Raw genomic sequence first — 20564 nt, 5'->3', positions numbered from 1 at the left:
GGTGATTCCACCCAGGATAGAACTTGTGACCCAGTCCTTTTGTTTGGCTTCCCATAACTTCTCAACTTGATTTCTCCCACTAGAGCAATCTTGCTGGGTGTGTGGATGAAGGCCTGTAACCCCAGGGACCTGAAAGACTGAGGCAGAAGGATGGAAAGTTTAAGGCCAGCCTGGGCTACAGAGTGAGTACAGAACCAGCCTGGGCAATTTAGTTTAAAGAAAAAAATACACACACAGGCACACACATGTACACACATGCATACACACACACTGAAACAAGATAACAAAACTATTGTCGAGAGTGTAGCTTTGTAGTCCAGCTTTTACCTAGCAGATGTGACACTTGGGATTCAGTTCTCAGTAACATGCCTGCGCGCACCCCCCCCCCCCCCCACACACACACACTTTGCCTTACAATAGAAGGAAACTTGGGGAATGGCAAACCTTGTCAGGCACCTTGGTGAGCACAGCTGTAGGCCTATGCATTGTAGCAAAGTTCAGGAAGCCCCAACATGGCCCCATGGGGCTAACAAGTCCACCGGAATAAAGGGGGTCAGAATGCAAGCATATAGCCCCTAGTCTGGGTCCCTTGACCTTCAGCAAACTCAGGGTCCCCAGCATGCCCAGCCTTTTTCTCTTGTACTCGTCTCTCCTCCCAGTTATCCAGCACAGCCTCAGCAATTTTTTAAATCCACTGTGTATATAAAGAGTCACTACAAAGCTCAGTCCTCAGCCTTCTGAGCTGATAATAACCTCATATATTAGTTTCTTTAAATAGTCTCTTGTCTTATCATTTGCATGGCACTGTGCTCAAACCCAAGTCTGGGGTAGAGTGTTGAGCCCTGGGAAGAACTCCCATTACTAACGGCCATTCCCCGACAGCTGGACAGTGAGGTGAAGCCTCCAGTCTCTTGTGGATGCTGTCACAGACCCCATTTCTGGCCCAGGGAAGAAAGAAGAAGCTAAACATAAATTGACTGTATGCAAATTGCATTTTCCTTCTCCCCATCAGCGTTCAGGTTCCAGGAGAAATGGCAGTAACCGCAGCCATGTTGACAACTGCACTTACGTTACATATGCATTGTGCCTTACCAAGCGGCTTTTCCTATCTTCCCTCACATCTGTGATCTGATTTGGTCCTGTAAAGCAGGGTCAGGGGGAGATGAGTTTGGCCCTTGGGATGGAGAGAGAAAGTAGTTACCTGGGAAGCTGAAGGAGAAGCGTGTTCGGGGGAGCCTCGACCTAGCGTAGGTGCTAAGGGAAGCCAAGCTCCATTCCTGGGCTATGCATCCCGTTTGCCATCTTGTCCTCCCCTGGCATTAACACCCGGCCTGCATTCCTGACCAGAAAAATTGTGTTACAATGACCAAGAGGGCACAGCTCTTACTCTGCACCTTTCTACTGTTTTTGGCTTTCTTGACCCCTTTTCTTTTCTTCCATTGATGTCAGCCCGTGTGCCTGTTTCAGTTCACCCAAAAGGAGGTTTAATACCACGTAACTTGGCAGGGGTGCAGCAGTGGCAAGACCCCCCTCACACACACCACTGGCTCACGTTTCTGCTCCCGGTGACCCTAGTTCTGCTCATTCGTGACCTCTACCAGAGACTCTGGTTCACCAGGGCCCCTGGAAAATTGCTTGGCCCCACAAGCTATTTCTTCGAGCAGCCGAGGAGCTTTCTGACGATGCCCGAGGATATCTGCTGGATCTCTGCAGCCAGCCAGGGAGGGGAGAGAAGCCTGGGTTTGAAGGGAGAGCTCTTTTCTCACCGGGAACTCAAATTCTCGGCTTTCTTTTTATTGTTCTAGAAGCAATTTTCAAAAGGCATGATTGACTTCTGAGTAGGAGACTCAGGCCCCAGAAGGCTCCTCTGGCTTTGTTGCCATCCTGGGGGAATCTGCCCTCCTCTTCTCTCACATCTCTGCTGAAAGGAAATCACAACATCAGCCTTCCAGAGCCTTCTCCTTTCTCATGTGGTGACCTTACACCCGTGTTCCCAGCAAACAATGTGTCTCTGCATCCACTCTTCTGCCTCTACTCTTCCAGGCCACTTCCTGCTCTTCTCCCACATCCAGTCCCTTCTTCATCTCTCCTGGGTGCTGGTTCCTTACCCCAGTAAACCCTTGTCTCCAGTAGCAACCTCCTGTCCTGGACAGATCAACCCTCCTGATGCAGGGTCTTCCCAAGTCCCAGTAGACAACTTACTACATCAGTCTCTATACAGAAAGAGGAGTCCCAGAGGATGCTGGACACCGGGAGCAGAGTCAGCTCTCTGCCTGACATCTATCACCAGTTGGAAAGCATCCCTTCGTCAGGTGACACCCATCTAGCAATGTCTGGTTCTATCAGGGATCTTTGGGTTTAGCTTCTGGTGGTGGCATTTATGCCCCTTGGAGAACAGGGAGCGGACCCATCAGCATTTGCCATCGCACGCGGTGGCATGTGCCAGGGACCTTTCCTCTTTGCCATCATATTGACTTGACTTTGCTGGCACCCTGCAGTCATGCTAATTAGTAAGCAAATTAAACTCCATGTAGGGTCCACACTGTGTGAGTCTCCCCCCACACACATCCCATTCCAAAAACAAAGCCTGGGCTTCTATCCATTCAGCTAATCATATTATATTTCACATTTGGAGGTTTTCAGGCAATTATGATAATTACTGGAAGTTTTCTACATCCTGGAAGCTGGAAGCATCCCCCAACCTTGTATTCCCATGTGGTATGCAGTTGAAATGTGGGCAGAGAGCCCGCAGATTGGGGGCAACCGTGGGCAGGGGAGAGGAAAGAGATTGCTTTTGCCAGTGATTCAATAGGACCTACCACCAAGTGAAGAAGCCAGTGATGGAGAGGGGTCCTGACTCAGCATCCCAGTTAGCTTACCTCCCATGACGAGTGCACAGGTTCGAAACTTGTAGCACCTGTGTGGTCAAAAAGTAGCTGGTCTTGTGATGGTGAGGGGGGAGGTGATTAAAGCAACCAGAGCGGGTGGTGTAGGGGTGAGGGTAAACTCACCCTGTTGAATCATAGGCTACCTCATTTGGTCTGAGAAATGGCCCTTTCTCCTCTATTATATGTCCACTCTGTCTATCAGCTCTTTACGGGGTGATGCTCCTATAATTAAAATTAACCATTAAACTCTAACATTGAAGGAGCAATTGCCTAATTTTAAGGAAAATTTAAATTTATGGCCAGCACCTGAGATAAAATGAATACTAAAGAGGAGAGAGAAAACCCTGTGGAAGATAAATAGAAAGCCAAGTGGGATATTGACTTGATCCTTCTCCGGCGCAGGGTAATTTGGCTTCTAAAGTGAGTTAGATCATAATAAATTAAATTTAGATTTCTGCACATCAATTAAATATCTCCCAAGACAGAATTCCAGTGAGAAGAAGAGGTGATAATACATGGAGGAAATATGAAAATGGAGATCTGATCTAATAATCTGTAATTGATGTGCTGTCCCTTGGCTAAGGGGAGAGCATGATCCGGCTCCTCCCTTTGTTAGGTGAGCCAGGCTGGCTGGCTTCTACTTGATTGGAGCTTGTCCATTGGTGTGAGTGCGTCCCCCATAGAGATTTCCTCCCAGGACCTTTCCCTGTGTTAGGAGTCACATCAGTGGTGTGGAAGGCATGGGGTGCTGTGCCCCTTCCCTCTGCTGGCCGTCCTTGCAAAAGCAAGGTCACTTCCTGCTGGCTGGATGAGAGCATAGGAATGAGTAAATCCTTTCGCATTTTTATGAAGGACTGACTGACAGGTGGGGGGGGGGGGAAAGACCAATGTTTGAATAGCACATCCAGTGATATGGAAGAGACACCAGTGTTGAAAGAAGAAGTAATAGATGAGGACCACAGGCACTAGGTTCAAACCCATTGCAACACACACGCATAACACAACACACACATCACACACACACACCACACACACACATACAACACAAACACATACCACACCACACACACACATACCACACACACATACACACACACCACACACACCAAACACACACACACACCACACACACACACACCACACACACATACCACACACACTGCACAAACACACCACACACACATACGTACGTGCTGTCTGAGAGTCTTAGCTGTTTGAACCCTATAATCTCTGTATTCTTGTTTATAAAATGGAGACTGTATAACTGTCCCACCTACTTCAAAAGTGAAAAAACCATTATCTTATTACTATTCAAGCAAAAGCGCTTTGCAAGCCACCAGCATGGCTCATTGTCCTGTGTGGTTCTGACTTCACCGGCTGTACCTTTCAGTGCTCGAAAGTTCTGTTTGGTCTTTTGGGGATCTATTTGGCCATTTGTTTCATTTGTCTTTTTTTCTCCCCAGTTTTATCTATTTTTGAGCCTGCACAGTGTTCTCCTCTATGGGATGACTCCAGTATCTGGAGTCCTTGGAGAATTTCACTGTGCTGATAGTTTCTGCTGCTTTCATCTAAAGTAGCAATTCTCTCTCTCTCTCTCTCTCTCTCTCTCTCTCTCTCTCTCTCTCTCTGTGTGTGTGTGGTGATGTGGTGATTTTTCTTTTCTTTCGTTTTTTTTCAGTTTCTTCTTTCCCTGATCCTTGTTGGAATCCCATGGTCTGAAAGGCAGACGCTCTCTCCCAGTCAGGATAAGCATTCTCCCGTTTCCTGAAAGTCAAGTGCACCGCCCATCGATGCTCCTCCATCCCCTTCTTAGGTTTGATTACATCAGAATGGGTTTTAGTCTTCCATCTTCTGGGAGCCAAGGTTTAACTTCCCAGAGATCTTTAACTTCGAGGCAACCTCACATTTCCCCCTCGTTCAGTATTCCACCACCCCAGTTCTATTTACAGCAGCCTCCTGCATGTTCCCTAGCCTCGCCCTCATTGGGAGTTAAAGATTTTCCTTGTAGAGAACCCATCAGATGCATGGGGTGGTGGTAGCTTATTGGTTGGCAGGAAGGGTTCCCAGGAGCAGCACACAGTGGATGGGAAACAGTGCTGGGCTGAGAGTGGGAGCACTGGTCAGAGCTGTGGTCCTGTAAACAGCCTGGGTGTGAGCAGGTGGGGTTCCAGTCACCTACAGCTGGCTTAAAAACAGTGTCTACTGAGACATGGGGGTTAGTCCAGGCTTAGAGAACATACCCCTTCTACCAACTCGAGCACACCATTTGTCCTCCCCATATCTCATTTTCCTCATTTGAAAACTGGGACTATTGGATTTCAAATCTGTAAGGATCTGCAATGCCTATTCTCCACACAGCCCTTCCCTCTGAGGCTGTGATAGAGGTGCCGTGAAAACCACAGGGTCCGGGTATGTGGTCAAACACTATCCTGGATGTTTCTGCAAAGGTGGTTTTAAATGACAGTAACGTTGAAATCGGTGGGCTGTGAGTAAAACAGAATCTACTCCAAAGTGCGGCTAGACTTCATCCAGTCAGCTGAAGGCTTGAGGAGATGAAGACTGGCCTCTCCCTCTCTCCCAGAAAGAAGGAATTCGGCTGGCAAAGACTGCCATTGGCCTTAGGTTGCAAGTCGTAAGTGAGTGAGCTTTTTTCTTAACATGAGTCTGTTTCCCTGGTCCCTTATCCTCACTCCCATAGAGAGAGGGAGAAAGACAGGGAGAGAGAGAGGGAGAGAGAGGTTCTATTTCTCAGGGGAGCCTTGTCTAACACGAATGCATTCAAGAATCAGCAAATTGGGGGGTGGCAAGAGTGAGTAAGTCCACTGGCTGCTCTTGCAGAGGATCAGGCTTGATTCCCAGTACCCACTTGGTAGCTCACAAACTTCTGTAACCAGGGGATCTGATGCCCTCTTCTGACCTCACTTGTCATACATGTAACACACACACACATGCATGCAGGCAAAAGATTTACATATGTAAGATAAATCTAAAAGAAGTAGCAACTATGGGCCACTGGGCATTGATACCATTACTTGGGCAAGCAAACATCGTTTAGTATCTAAGGCAAGGCTTGGGTAAAAGCTACACCGGAGAACACAAACTTGCGCAAGGATAAAGTAGAGGTACCTGGGGACTGGAGGATGGTGGAGTAGACCACACATGTCTGTATATGAATGCTGTAGAGTGTGGCATGCTGTAGAGATAAATCTGAGATATGCTTCTCATATCACACAAGTAGGACAGGACATACCTACTACACACGGGCGGAGGAAGGGACAGAGGCCAAGGCCTTGCGTACAATTGCCACCCGCAAGACACATGCAGCACCAGGTACTAGTCACCCTGCTTCCAGCAAGGATGAGAAGCCAGAGACAGGGACCTTTGGAAGCATTTATAACCGGGCAGCAGAGCCTAAGTGAGAAGAGAGCCCTCTCTTACAATGGCTTTCTTTCTTTCTTTCTTTCTTTCTTTCTTTCTTTCTTTCTTTCTTTATTATGTATACAATGTTCTGTCTGTGGTGCAGGCCAGAAGAGAGCACCAGACCTCATTATAGATGGTTGTGAGCCACCATGTGGTTGCTGGGAATTGAACTCAGGACCTTTGGAAGAGCAGGCAATGCTCTTAACCACTGAGCCATCTCTCCAGCCCTACAATGGCTTTCTGCTCAGGCTCTGCACTGTCCTTTTCTAAGGGGAACTGTCCTCCTTGAGAATAGTGAGATTGAAGCAAGAAGGGTGAAATAAAATAAAGTATAAATGGCATATAGGAAGCACCACTCTAAGGCATGAAATTTCATAGGATATCTGTGTCAATGCACATTTAATGTGAAGTAAGTCATTATGGAAGTCACTGTCCCAGTGAAGAGGCTTTTCCATAGGCTCTGTGAGATCCTTGTTGACCCTATTGTGGCTCTTCGGACATGTTTTACCCTCCTGTTGTCTCTGTCTGTGGAGGTGGGAGCTCCTGTAGTAGGACTAAGTCAGTGGACCCATCCCTTGCAAGGTGATGAGCTCATGTAAGCCACCTACCAGCTTCCCTAAGTAGATCCCTCCCTGTACAGATGGAGATCAGTCCTGGGAGGAATCTGTGACAATCTATGTGCACATACGCAACATCAAATGTTACCGTTACCATTTTGAAAATGCCTTCACCATTATATAACACGTCCAGATGTCCCTGTGGGAAAGATCAGCTCCCAGTATAGGTTGTCCTCCTTGAGGGTCTCGACGCAGCAAGCTGTGGATGAGCACCATGTGATATCTAAATACCCTGAGAGGAACAGTCCCCTCCAAGGCTGCCTCCTACTGACTTTTCGTATGATTTATCCTGCCAGCTGGCTGCTGTCCCCATATTCTGGGGCCAGAATTCCAGCTGAGTCTTCATGGCACCTTCTTCACAAAGACTGTGCCTGCCAGAGATACCAGGGATGCTTAGCTGCCCCGTGGGTGGAGAGAGCCAAGAAACTTCTGGCCTCCTGCCCTCATGGCTCCATGCCTCTGCTTGATGCAAAAGGCCCAAGAGGTGGGTTGCATCCTTGTCCTCAGCCTCTTGTTGCCAAGGGTACCTGGTCCTCCACCTGCTTTGTTGAGCTGCAAGACTCCAGTTCAGACATCAGGATCTATCAAGATCATTTCCTAACCAGTCATTTTGTGGACGTTTTCTTCCCTCTTCTTCATCCCACTTGTTTAGCCAGAATCATTTTCCCTATGGCCTACTTTCTAAGACTCAGCTGTTTTCCAGAGTCTTCCTTTATGTATATCCTCTGGATATTTCATTTTATACCAATGTAACTGGACCACAGGGTGCCCAGGCATTTGGTCAAATATCACTTTGGAGATAGGACCAACAACAGATCTTGTCAGCCTCATAAGTACACAAGCAATTTTTTAATAGTCTATAAACATTTTTCCTTGACTTATTTTTTCAGTGTTAGGTTTTGAATCTAGGGCCCCACGCAGGTGTAGCCAACCTCATAGATCACAGAGGTCTATGCCATCAAGCTGGATTTTATAAATTCTTGTAGATGCATGCATACTGTTGGCTCTGTTATTCTATCCCACACTCATGAATGGACCACTTTTTGTCTGTTTTTTTTTTTTTTTTTTTTTTTTTTTTTTTTTTTTTTTTTTTTGCTAAGCATTCCCTACCTATTCTTTAAGATCTAACTCTTTGGACCCTTATTCCAAAAGTTAGTCTCTGTTTCCTTCACTCCTCTGTGAAAACACATTGTCACTAAACTATGTGGTTATATTCACCTTGTAGTGTGGTACAGGTGTCTGTGTGTGTGTGTGTGTGTATCTGCGTGTGTATTTATCTGTGTGTGTCTGTGTGTGTGTCTGTGTCTCTGTGTGTGTCTATCTGTGGGTGTATCTATCTGTGTGTGTCTGTGTGTATCTATGTGTGTCTATGTGTGTGTCTGTGTGTATATCTATGTGTGTCTATGTGTGTGTGTATCAGTGTGTGTCTGTGTGTGTGTGTCTTTCTGTCTATGCCAGTACACAGAGCAGGACCTCTCTAGGACAGTTACTATTGTCACCTCTTCCCTCCCCGTTAGCTCAGAGCACTGTGAGGGTTACAGCTTACTTAGAGAATAGTAATGAATTAAGTTGGCAGTGAGCCAATGGAAGACAGTTCTACGACCCTTCCCATGAGGATAGGATGTCAGGGTTACCCTGGGGTGATGTTCCCACCAGAGGTGACAGCTGTCAAGCTGTGACATTGCACAGCACAGGTTATGGGTTTTCCACACCCACCCGCGTTCCCCCTAGCATGTTCCGGAGCAGCAATATCATAAGATACTAATAAAATCAATTATTGGATAAAATCGCCCGTTTCCAGAGATTCATTTTATGCTATTAGAGGGAAATGCTGTTCCAAACAGAGATAACAAAGAGGAATAGAGAGATCAATTACCAGATAAGATCTCACGGTGTCTGAGATGAGCATGCATGCTGGTATAGCCCCTCTTACCTGTCACGGGGCCTATGCAACTGTCAACTGTCACCAAGCCTCCCCCCCCCCCCGTACCTCCCACTCGGGTGTCGGTGTGCAAGAACAGCTAGAATTCTGTGACAGAGTAACCGGTTTCTTCTCACTTAAGATTTGTTCAGTGTGAGATCCTTGCTCAACTATTAGGATCATATGAATGAGCCGCTTCTGCTTGATAACAATGCCTTCCCCAGGACATCAGCCATCCCATTTGGGGGCATCAGGGAGTTCTTCCTGGAGGTGCATTTGTGGTTTAGATGGAATTCAAAGGTCTGGGGTTTGGGGGTATAGACTACTCACGGTAACATCTCTTGGGAAGTGGCTGCCAAGTGCGAACATCCGGCTTGCCAGGGTCTAGGCCAGGATGCTCAGACCTGCTGGCTGGCTGGAGAAACTGTTGGCTATGGGTTTGGTGTTGGTAGGGTAAACCAGGCGTCATGGACTCTGATAGGGTGGCAGCCCCTCTTTTCTCTTGTTGGAAGGATCCAGAAGGCCTGACACTTGCCAGACCACTAACCTTTTTGTGTCCCTTCTTCCCTACTCTTCCCAGAGAGTCTGAGTATGAAGATATTGTGAAAATGGAAGTCACCTTCCATATTCTGAAGTGCTGTGTCCTCCTATACGATGCTTCCTAAGAGTGGCTGTGGGTTCCTGACTTGGAGAAATAAAGGACCAAGGTGTCTAGCAGGTCACACACCATTGTAGATTGATGACCTAGAGAATAGTCACTGTGGTCCACCTCATTTGCGCCACTGTATATATAGGATGTTCTAAAGCCATCCTGGGAAGATGGTCTCTTGAGTCAGCGCACCAGAATGCTGGCCTGGGTCCTGCTACTTCCTAAGTGTGGATCTTGGGCACAGTGCTTATGTGAGACTGAATTTTCACCTGTGACGTTGCCAATCTGAACAACTGTGTGGGGATTCTATGGGATCATGGGTGCCACAGTCCTAGGTATGTCGTGCTCAATAAATGGCAGGAGCAATAATATCATTGTTCTGTATGCGATTGTTATTGCTGGTGTTTTTGCTAATACTCTGCCCCTGGCCCCATGTTTGAGCTCAGCATTGCCAGAACAAGCCTAGTCTCTGGCTGGTTGCTGACAGATGGACGGAAGCCAGTGGTGTGCAGGGAGCCTTCTCACGCAGACTTCCCATTCATGTCACACAGCCTTCCGATGCGGATTGGGATGACCTGTGGGAGCAGTTTGACGAGCGGCGGTATCTGAATGCCAAAAAGTGGCGCGTCGGCGACGATCCCTACAAGCTGTATGCCTTCAACCAGCGGGAGAGCGAGCGGATCTCCAGCAATCGGGCTGTCCCAGACACACGCCATAAGAGGTACTTCCTCCCCCTTCCATGTAGGTACCTTACCCTTCTCTGTGGCCAGGACAGATCAGCACAGGCTTGATTGGGGTCCCATAGCACTTAGCACCCAGTGCTATGAACTGGGACGGGAGAATCCGTTTCTGCCATCAGATACATCACATCAGTGATGTGATGGAGTAATATATATGTGCTACTCCTTGCACATTGCCACAGGTTGAAGAGAGTGGGAGGCCCACCCTAGAGGGTGTACCTGCCCCTCACTTGGTGAGAATCCTAGGGGCTGCGTTCTATAACACTCATGGAGAACTAGAAGGCGGGGCCCGACTTTCCCTGGCCAAGTCCTGTCGTCTAGCCTGGCTTTCTAAGTGGAAGAACAAGATGGGTACGCTTTCAGGAATCCAGGTTGCTGTCTCTCCTGTCACAGGGGGAAATCCTTTCTGTCATGTGCATTTTGTCACACGAGAAGAGAATCTGAAGGCCCTCTTCACTTGACATTGGTTTCCCCTCTGCCTGCCTGGGGGTCCATTCCTGACGCCGCTTCCTTGCTGCTACTGGCTTGGATAGGCCACAGCGCCAGAAGGTGACAGACAGCAGGCCTAAGCCAACGTAGAAAGCTCTTTTTCCACAGAAGGAGGTTTTGCAAAAATGGAAGCTGCGTTGTCTTGTCTTATCACCACCTGCTCCTTCAGTTCCTGTGGTCCCCAAGCTTTCTACTGACAACAGACAAAGCAATTTGGTCCTAACCCTATTTTCCCCTCCCAACCTCCAGGCTTTGGCCCAGACTTGCCAAAGAGTCCTACAGAGATGACTTTTATTTCCTCATGACACTGACTTGGCACTCACTCCAGCAGCAACCTGGCCACTGGGGTGGAAGAGTATAGTGTTGACTTAAGGTATAGAGTATTGACTTTAGACTCTGAACTTTGCCTCTTTTGTTTGTTTGGGTCCCTAGGTTGTGGGAAAAAGGAGTTATGTGCAAAGGACTTTTATAATGATTGAGGCTTATCAGCTCGGTAATTCTTGATTATCTACAATGTGAGGTCATTCCGACTTAATTCCAAAGCGGGGCTGCACAACCTGGAAATCTTGTCATTTGCAACATGCATCCAATGGAGACACTCAGCTTGTCGTTGTTAGTCACTATCATTACCACATTGTGCTGGAATCTTGGTTGTCCATATAAATGTGGCAAGGGTACAAACTGGATAACAGCCTGCCTTCTAACTGTGGCCATCTCTTTAAACTTAGCTCTCCTTTAAAGGAGTCTACCTAAGTAGTATTGCCCATGTCTCCTATAGCCAGAGCCCCCCACCCCAACTGGCCTAAACTGTCTTAAAGTCAGAGTCCTGTTGAAATTCTTCTCAATATTGTTATTTGAATTCTCCAACACTTATCCTATTACTTCTCTCTAAGCAAAATTTAAATATCAAGCTATTATATTTCCTTGAGCCCGTAACTATTCATGGGAGGGCAGGTAAAAAGAGAGAAAACTGAGAAGTCCTATTGGGTCTTAGGTGAGTAGTTGCTTACTTGTCCTGATTCTCGACACCAGCGCCCCTGCCCCAGGAAGGAAACAGGACCTGTGCTAGGCAGGGAAGGTACTGGTGCGGCTGGGCGAGGCCCTTGGAGGGCAATCAGAGCTGCTCTCAGCCCCAGGAGGACGCTCCAGGAGCTCACCAAGCAGGTGAATTTGTTGAGTTCTGTGTTCCCCCTTTCCTGTGATCTGCAAAACTGAAACAAACATTTGTACAAAGGTCAGACTCGTGGTGGCAGGCAATGAAGACCTGAGCTTGCCCACCCCCACCTCCCACTGAAGAACCCAGCTGGCCAGCCAGCCCTGGACTTTGTACCTACCCAGAACTCTATCTGTTAAAAAAACAGGATCTACAGAAAGACAGCAAGAAGGACAGAGAGGACTGAGAATCCAGACACTCTTTGAGGAGGCAAAAGGGGAAAGAATATTAGCCATATGCCTGCCTCAGGGCTGCAACCTTACCCTGCAGGAGTTGGAAGTGTGCCACTTGGAGAATTCTGGATTCGGAGAACTTTATCCAAAAAAGCATAAGAGTGGAGATCAGAGGGCTCAGAATTGGGGTGGGTGCCTAGGACCAGAAGTCAACTTGGGGGCCTTGATCCTTCACTGAGTGACAAAGTCCTAGACTGGCACTATGGCAGGTGCTAATTAGATTATCCAGCTCCAGGCTGAGTTTAGTAGAGTGCTGCCCCCTGCTGGTGGTACCTTGTGATCTGATCGTGAGAATTCCAGAGCGTGCCCCACAAAGTCCTTCTCTCTCAAATCATTGGGTGATGTCCTAGCTACATGCTCCCCTTCACCCAGCTCCTGCTTATGGAAGCCATCACTCCATGGCTGGAGTCCCAAGCCAAGTTTCCTAATCCTTCTGTGAGTCCAGTCTTCCTGATGGGTCCTGAAGCAGTCCCAAGAGCTTGTCCACCCAGGCCAATAGAACCCTGGGGCTCAATTTGGGGTCTTCCTACCTCAGCTATGAGTAGCATAGCTAATAGTTGTCAGGGGTTCTTGACAGCAACACTGCTGATAGGCTCTGTGATTCCTCATTGAGGAGGTGTTCTGGACATTACAGGATTCTAGCAGCTTCTCTGGCCCCTGCTTGCTAGATGTGAATATTCCTCCCCTACCCCACTCCACACCAAGTTGTGATAACCAAAAGTATCTTTCCCATATGTCTTTTTTGGAGTACAAAATTTCAATGAGGTTCACTGCTGTAAATCTGGCCTTGGTTTTTATCCAAATCTCTAGAGGTGAAAAGAAAATATTTATCACCAGTCCATCACCAGCAATAGGTCAGGCCAGAGCTCCAATGTAAAGCGGAGTGAAGTTGAAGGCAATGTGAGAGGGTCACCAGAGGGTCAGAACAGGGGTCTTTGGGATCAGACATCCTTTCTCATCCTGGCTGTATGGCTGGCTAGATGAAGGGACTCACTAACTTTCACCACACCTTGCCTTCCTCTTTTAAAAGCAGGGATAAAAATAACAGTAAGAATCCCACCTACGTTGCTTGTTACAAGGATCAAATAAAATATGTAGACAGCATTGACCTATTTTATAGTTGATATTAAAAACCATACTATATAACGATGGCTGAGCCTCATGTGGAAGAGAAACATGCTGGGTAGAAAACAAACCAATTAGGTACCAGCCCGAGGACCAGGATGAAGATGCTAAACTGTGAAGGTGTGGCAGTGGGGATGGGGAAGGACAGAGGCTGGGTTCAAGACTGGGCTCAAAGCCAGAGAAAGGAGACTGAGCATCAACACGGAGTGGCATGCTGGCTATTATTCAGCAGCAGTCTAAGCCGCTCTCAATCCAGGCTTCTCACGAGAGGCACTTGGGGAGCCTTTTAAATATGTTGATACCCACACTCCAATCAACTCGAGTGTGTCCTTGCTCAGCTCCCAAGTGACTCTAATGAGCAGCAAGGCTTGAGGGCAGTTGCTCTGGGTAAGGGCTTCTCAGACTTAAACAGGCAAACAGACAAGTCATCTGAGAATTCTCTCCACCCGACTCAGCAGATGCAGGATGGGTCCTCACAGGCTGCAGTTCTATTTTTTTTTTTAGGCTTTTTATTTATGTGTCTGTGTGTTTGAGAGAGTGAGTGCCACTGTGTTGGAGGAGACCAAAATAGGGATTTAGATCCCTTAGAACTTGAACTATTGGTAACAGTGAGCCACCAAGTGGGTCCTAAGAACCAAGCCTAGGTTCTCTGGAAGAGCAGCAAGGGCTCTTAGCCACTGCACCTTCTCTCCAATTCTGAGGTTCTGCATGTCTGACACATTCCCCAGTGACAGTGATGACTACGGGCTATGGATCACACTTTGAAGGACAAGGATTCACTGTAGCTTTTAGAGTTTGGTTTTCCACACCAAAGGACCAACAGCATTAGCATCAACTGGGCACATGTTGGAAATGCACATGCTTAGGCTTCACCCAGAAACCTTGGCGTGAATCCCAGCTATATAGCTCAGCAAGACCTCGGGTGGTTCGGAAGCTTGCCCTTTTAGATACTAGGAAGCATAGGCTAGCTCTGGCGGCCCACTTCTGTGGTCTGGATGAAATCCATGTGTGAGCTGTTTCTACTTAAAGCCCCAGGGTTTAAGAAGAGAGTAGAGGCCCTGAGATAAGTGCACCCAATGCCATATATTGTGTACCCCTCCCTCTGTCCAAGTCCCAGTGCCTCTGGCTCTGGCCATGTGGAGGCCGGCCTCTTTTGTTCCCTCTTTCCCTCGACCTTCACCCACCATCCTCATCCTGCCATCCTTCTGGTAATTGGCATCGCTGCTCCTAAGAAGTGTCTCCTGCAATGCAATTTTTACCCCCTGGTCAGTGTCCTATGCTGGCTGCCTGCCTCATTCATGGAACCAAGCCCCAGAGATGCAGGCTTTGCTTTTGCTAAGCCAGTTTGCATCCCCATCCTGCCTCTCAGCAAAAGTCCTGCTAGCTGTGGTGTCGATTGCCCTGTAGGGTAAGGAGCACATGGAATATCTATTACAGCGTCTGCTGTGAGATAGGGATCCATTGTCTGTTTGCTTAATAAATAAAAGAGAAAGACAGGCCAGAGAGACCGTCAGCCACTTTCTCCCACCTGCCTTCCATGCAGAGAGGAGAAGGGGAGCTAAAAGAAGCCCCTCTCGTTATCCATTGACCCTCAGGAGCTTCTTATGAGAGACCGAGAGAGCAGTACTAGAGTTACGGGAAAGGGGCTTTTTTTCTTCCTGAAGATTTCTCATTATTGAAAAGAGAAGAGTGAAGAAACAGCACGTGGGAGGGGTCTGAGCTTATTAAATTTGCTTCCAATTTTCTTACCACAGTAATTGGATTCTGATTTATAGTATGCGTTTGGACAGCGCCTGGAACAGACAGCTATTAGCTGAGCATTAGAGCAAGAGCCGCCAAGTGGGTGCCGTTGGGGTGAATTGCCTCCGAAGCTGGAGAAGTCAGGTGACGGGGAGGGGTGGGAAAAGGGGAAGGTAAAGGTCCTCACCCTGTCGGCTGATGAACTGACCAAATCCTTGACACTGGACTAGCATCCGTCATGAAGCCACAGCCAGAAAGGTGCAGAAAGTGATGGATCACATGTTACCACACATTCACACTGTGAGGGTAACATCCCTCCCCTACCCTCCCTCTCCCCTCACATCCATGGAATGATGATGACAGCATTGAAGCTGAGCCTTGCTACATGCTTTAGACATGCATGTCCCTGGAGAAAAGTGGGAGGAGGGTTACAGAGTAACTTCTGAAACATCCTGGCCCCTCCCCTTCCTCCATCTTCTTTAAAGTGTTGGACATGATAACTTAGACTCACTCTGCCAGTCATCTCATCATTACACAGTTGTGGACCACTGTGCCCAGATTCAGTCAGTCTTTATGGTCCAGCGGTGTATACTCATCCTGTTAGCTTATCCCTCTTCAACTGAGCAGAGCACTGGGCATCCTGACCCCAACTTCTCCACTTCAGGCACACTGTTCTGTCAACAACTCAGGCTCTAGGTAACTGCCTGGGTCCTGTGGTCACAATAATGAATAAGACATGGAAATATACATAGATAGATAGATAGATAGATAGATAGATAGATAGATAGATAATGGATGGATAGATAGATAGATGATAGATGGATGGATAGATAGATGATAGATAGATAGATATAGAGATATATCACATGATTGGTAGGAGGTAGTGGTATATCATTCTGAGAAATTTTAGTATAAGAAAGAGATAACTTTAGTATAAGAAAGAGTCCAAGAATATTTCCCCAGAGTGCTTCTGTTCACAACACAGTGGCTGGCCCAATAAACAAGCCCAGCTTTCCAGTTATTCTACCTCAACCCTGTCACACCAGCTGGATTTGTCATCATCCCAATAGTACATAAAATAAATGGCAAACAGGAAGCCATCAAGTGGAGACACACCCCTCAGGTATAGGGGGTAGGTATTTTGATAAAGTGAATGTCTTGATTTTGCTGTTGCCTAGCAATGACCATTATGGGATTACTTGGATTGCAGGGGGCCAAGTGTCCGGGAGGGCTATGCAGAGTTAGAAACTAGGGAAGCTTCATTAGGCCTCTCCCCTGGCCTGGCTGGGTTTGATTGCTCCCTTCTGGCATATTCTTCCAGTCTTTGGTCCAGTGTAGAACTAAATGATAAGAAGCAGTGGGGCGCCCATCGCTTGCCTGGAGGGAAAATTCTACACCTCGATACGTCTCACCGGGAAGACATTTTTCCTTCACTCTTTTTCATCCTGGGAAATGAAGGGGCAGTGGCCCAGTCTCTGAACGCACTTCTCCCTCCTTGTATTTACTCGGTTGGAATGGCTGTCAGAGATCATCATCATTTCTCTCCTCCTGCTCGTCACTTAGCGGTAATAGGATGAGAATCTTTACGGCTGGAACGGTTGAGCGTAAAAAATGTTCATATTCCCTCAGAGTCAAGGCTATTCCATTAGCTCAGCACTGTGTTAGTGATTCTGCGGCAAGGCTGAGATGAGGGGCGGGGGAAGCCCATCACAGACACTTAGCTTCTGCAAACAAGCTCTTCACATCTGCTACTCTCCAGGCCCCCTGTGAGAACCATTTTGTCAGGACAAGATGGGAGTCCCTTGATGGTGTCTCTATGTGCTCTTTGCTTGGAGTCCAAGTTGCACCATGAGAGGAAGGAAACCACAGGAGAAATTCCAGAGCATCTTGGGAGTAGCCGTGCAATTAAACCGAGTCAGCGGGTCTGGGTACTCGGCGCTGCGTCTACAGTGCTGGGATAGCTCATCTTCCTTGTCGACAGGACTAGACTTGGAATTCCCTAGGAGACACACCTGTAAGCATGGCTGGGAGGATGTTTCTGGAGAGGTTTAACTGAAAGTGGAATGCCAATCCTGAATGTGGGTGGATATCCCATGGGCCAGGAACTAAGATTTATTAAAGAGGGAGAGAGAGGGAGGGTGCGGTATTGCTCATCCCGTAAGCCTAGCACTCAGGAGAGAGGCAGGGAGGGAAAGTCCAAGGCTAGCCTTCAGTTATATAGAAAGCTTAAGAGCTGGTGTGGATTACAGGACACTCGGACTCAAAAAAAAAAAAAAAACCATGAAATTCATAGATATTTTAAAAGGAGGAAACAAACGGAACATCGGCATTGACCGCTCCACGCTTCCGGTTCCGTGGAGCCAGGCAGAAGGGAATAGTCCCAGCTGAGAGCCTTCCCCTGCCATGCCAGGCCTTTCTCACCGTGAAGGACTACATCCCCAAACTGGGATCAAAATAACCCTTTCTTCCTTCAACTGTTTCTTATCAGATATTGGGTCACAGCTGTCCGAAAATTAATTAATACAAGGGTCTTGAGATAATTCTCCCCAGATAAGGGGAAGGCAATGGGCCACCAGAACGGGGTATTCCCCTTTATTTCTGTCCCAGGATCCCTTGAAGGTGGAGCCTGCAGGCTTCCTCTGCCACTGCTTGCTCTGACTTCCAGATTTCCCAAAGGCACAATCATTAGTCTTCCAAAGAGGATCAAGCTGGAACCCTGGCTAATGAGAATTCATCTCTACAAATGACCTTAGCGAATGTGTTTTCTTAGACCTCGTTTCCTAGAAAATGCCACCAACTTTGTCCCTGCTCCGTTGTGCACAGCATCCACTTATCCATTCATGAGTCATGCTTTCAGTTCATTTGGCCAACACTTGAATTTAGAATATCTCCCACATGTCAAGTTCTGGGTTAGGTACTGGGACCCCATGGTCTCAAATGTGGCTTGCATTGAGATACCTCTCCTTGATTCAGTCCAGCAAAGTCCCTAACCTTTCCCTCTCTCCCAGGTTTTAGTCTGGCTATTTCTGCCTTGTTCATGTCATAGAGCATAGGGGCTAGAAACATTTCTGTGAATAAAGAAGAGCTGGCCTGTGCAGGAGAGGGGATCTGTGGCTTTCAAAAGTAGATGGCACTATAGCTACAACCGTCAGGAACATATATATGGGTCTTTATAGTTTTACTGGCTAATGGGTGTGTTGGAATAAGAGCAGAGGAAACTATCAGACGGGAGAGCGTACTTTGTTGAATCTATTCAGTTTGGAGAAAGAAATGATGGAGGAGAGGAGTAGAAACAAATGTTCTGGAAGAGAAACTTAGGGTCATGTTCAGCAAAGTCTTGGCTTTAGAAGGACTAAAGAGTTAACTCAGGAAACAATGAGAAGGCTCTCATCCTTATTCTACCATTACCCCATTGCCATGGCAATGCTGGGGTGTCCTGTGCACATTTTATGCCAGAACTAAATGATGGGTGCTTCTAATAGAAGAAAGAAACCAAAGTGGACTGAGCAAAATGGAGCCAGGTAGCAATTATGCCCCTGAGGGAGGAGTAGCATGAAGCTAAGTTTGGTCCTAACTGGGGTCAACCTCAGAAAAGGAGTTTGCCATGGGATCTTACCAACAGAAGCCTTAGGGTGGTTCCATGACTGTCATGCTGGACCATTTGTTCCTAGGTAAGAGGGGAGGAATGAGGGATAAACACTGGTCTTGGGGTAAAGGCACTGGAGCAGATGGGGGAGTGTGACATGTCATTCATCCCCAGACAACTTTCATGCTTCAGAATGAACAGGTGTGTGGGTTATTAAAACCTGGGCATATTCCCAAAAGTAGAAATGAACCTCACACTTGGATGAGAAGATCCAGGCTCAGCAAGAGGTTCAGGAGCCTAAGGTTAAATTGTTCATCGGTGCTTAGCTGAAACTCAAACTCAGATTTTCAAATTCTAAGCTCACATGTAGTTCTCATTCTATAACTAACATAAGCCCATTAGGCCAAGTGTACTCTGTGTGTGTGTGTGTGTGTGTGTGTGTGTGTGTAAGAGAGAGAGACAGAGATAGGGACAGACTAAATGAGATGACTTTGGGCTTTGGAGCAAGGAGAAGAAGTGATACATAAGGATTCTGGGATTCGCAGTTAAGATAGTTGGATAATTATATTTTAGCTTTGCCTGGAGGCACAAAAAGTAACATCTCAATCATCTAATGAGATAAAGAGTGCCATCTGCTGTTCTGTCACCTAGGCCAAACTGTCGTGGGCAGGCGACTGGCAAAGCATCCTTTGTGGCTTTCAAGTTACTGGTGAGTGGTCTTCGTTCTGGGGGCAGGCTTCCCTGCCTGCCCCCGAATCTGTTTCCCTTAGTTCATATAGTCTGAGAATTGGGCAAAGGAAAGAATTCCAGAAGGAAGTTCAAGCATATGTTTGGTGCCAAAATGGGGAAGTGATTTGGATGAAGCATTTGCCATGAGGAATTTAGACTACAGATTACTGCATATAAAGCCATGGGGGACGTATCTGTGGAAAAACTGATGTTTGTCCTCTGGGATGTCAATAGCAGCTCCTCCACCTGGTAACTGGGAACTCCCTCCCTGCCCTCCTGCCACCATTGGTACATTTCCACCTTATGGGCTATTCCTGTCTTAGTTAGGGCCACTATTGTTGTGATAAAACACCATGCTTGGCACAAGTAGCAGAGCAAAGGGTTTATTTGACTTACTCTTCCATATCACTGTCCATCAAAGAAGAAAGTCAGGACAGGAACTCAAACAGGACAGGAACCTGGAGGCAGTGACTAATGCAGAGACCATAAAGGGGCGTGTCTTAGTGATTGCTCCCCATGGCTTGCTCAACCTGCCTTCTTATAGAACCTCGTACCACAAGCTCAGGGATGATACCACCCACCAGGGGTAAGACCCTCCCTGTCAATCACTAATTTAAAAAATAAAAACCCTACAGCCAGATCTTCTGGAGGCATTTTCTTAATTGAGGTTCCCTCTTTTCAGATTTCTCTAACATGTGACAATTTGACATAAAACTAACCAGCACAGCAGGTTTTCATAAGTACTTTGGCTAGTTGAATGCCTAAATCAGGCGTTTCTACCTTATTCCATCTTCCTATGCTGTTTGCCAAAATACCAAGTAATAGATCTGGATCTCCATTCCCCTTGAGAGACTTGCTTCTCTTTGGGTCATCTTTCAACAATTTGCCAAACATCTTGAGGCAGTATCATAGAATAAGGAGAGAAATTTTAGGGGTTAGCACAAGAACACCTGGGTTCTCCCTTTAGCATCTGTGATGACTAGTCTTGGCTGTCAATTTGACGATATCTGGAATTAACCAAAACCTAGGTAGCTGGGTACGTCTGTGGAGGATTATTTTAAATTAAATTATTTGAAGTGAGGAGACCCACCTCTTATCTGGATCTTTTGAGGTGGGAAGACATACTTTAATTCAGATCTTTTGATGGGGGAAATTCATCTTTGATCTGGGCCACACCTTCTACCGGCAGCCTACATAAAAGGCAAATAACTCTC

General features: G+C 47.1%; 1 protein-coding gene across 1 annotated transcript in view; it reads left to right on the top strand.

The window, feature by feature from the left end:
- Galnt14 (polypeptide N-acetylgalactosaminyltransferase 14) overlaps window positions 1–20564 on the top strand; it is a 225325-nt gene that overhangs the window by 128515 nt on the left and 76246 nt on the right. The window contains exon 2 of the mRNA XM_041631101.1: window positions 10047–10216. Coding sequence (XP_041487035.1) covers window positions 10047–10216 — 170 coding nt within the window. The remainder of the gene's footprint in view (window positions 1–10046; window positions 10217–20564) is intronic.

This window comes from Microtus oregoni, unplaced genomic scaffold (assembly GCF_018167655.1).
Source record: "Microtus oregoni isolate MIOR12 unplaced genomic scaffold, Mior012 000036F_ref0000092, whole genome shotgun sequence".
Taxonomy (NCBI): domain Eukaryota; kingdom Metazoa; phylum Chordata; class Mammalia; order Rodentia; family Cricetidae; genus Microtus; species Microtus oregoni.
Note: the sequence above shows the minus strand (reverse complement) of the source record. Positions and strands in the feature narration are given on the sequence as shown.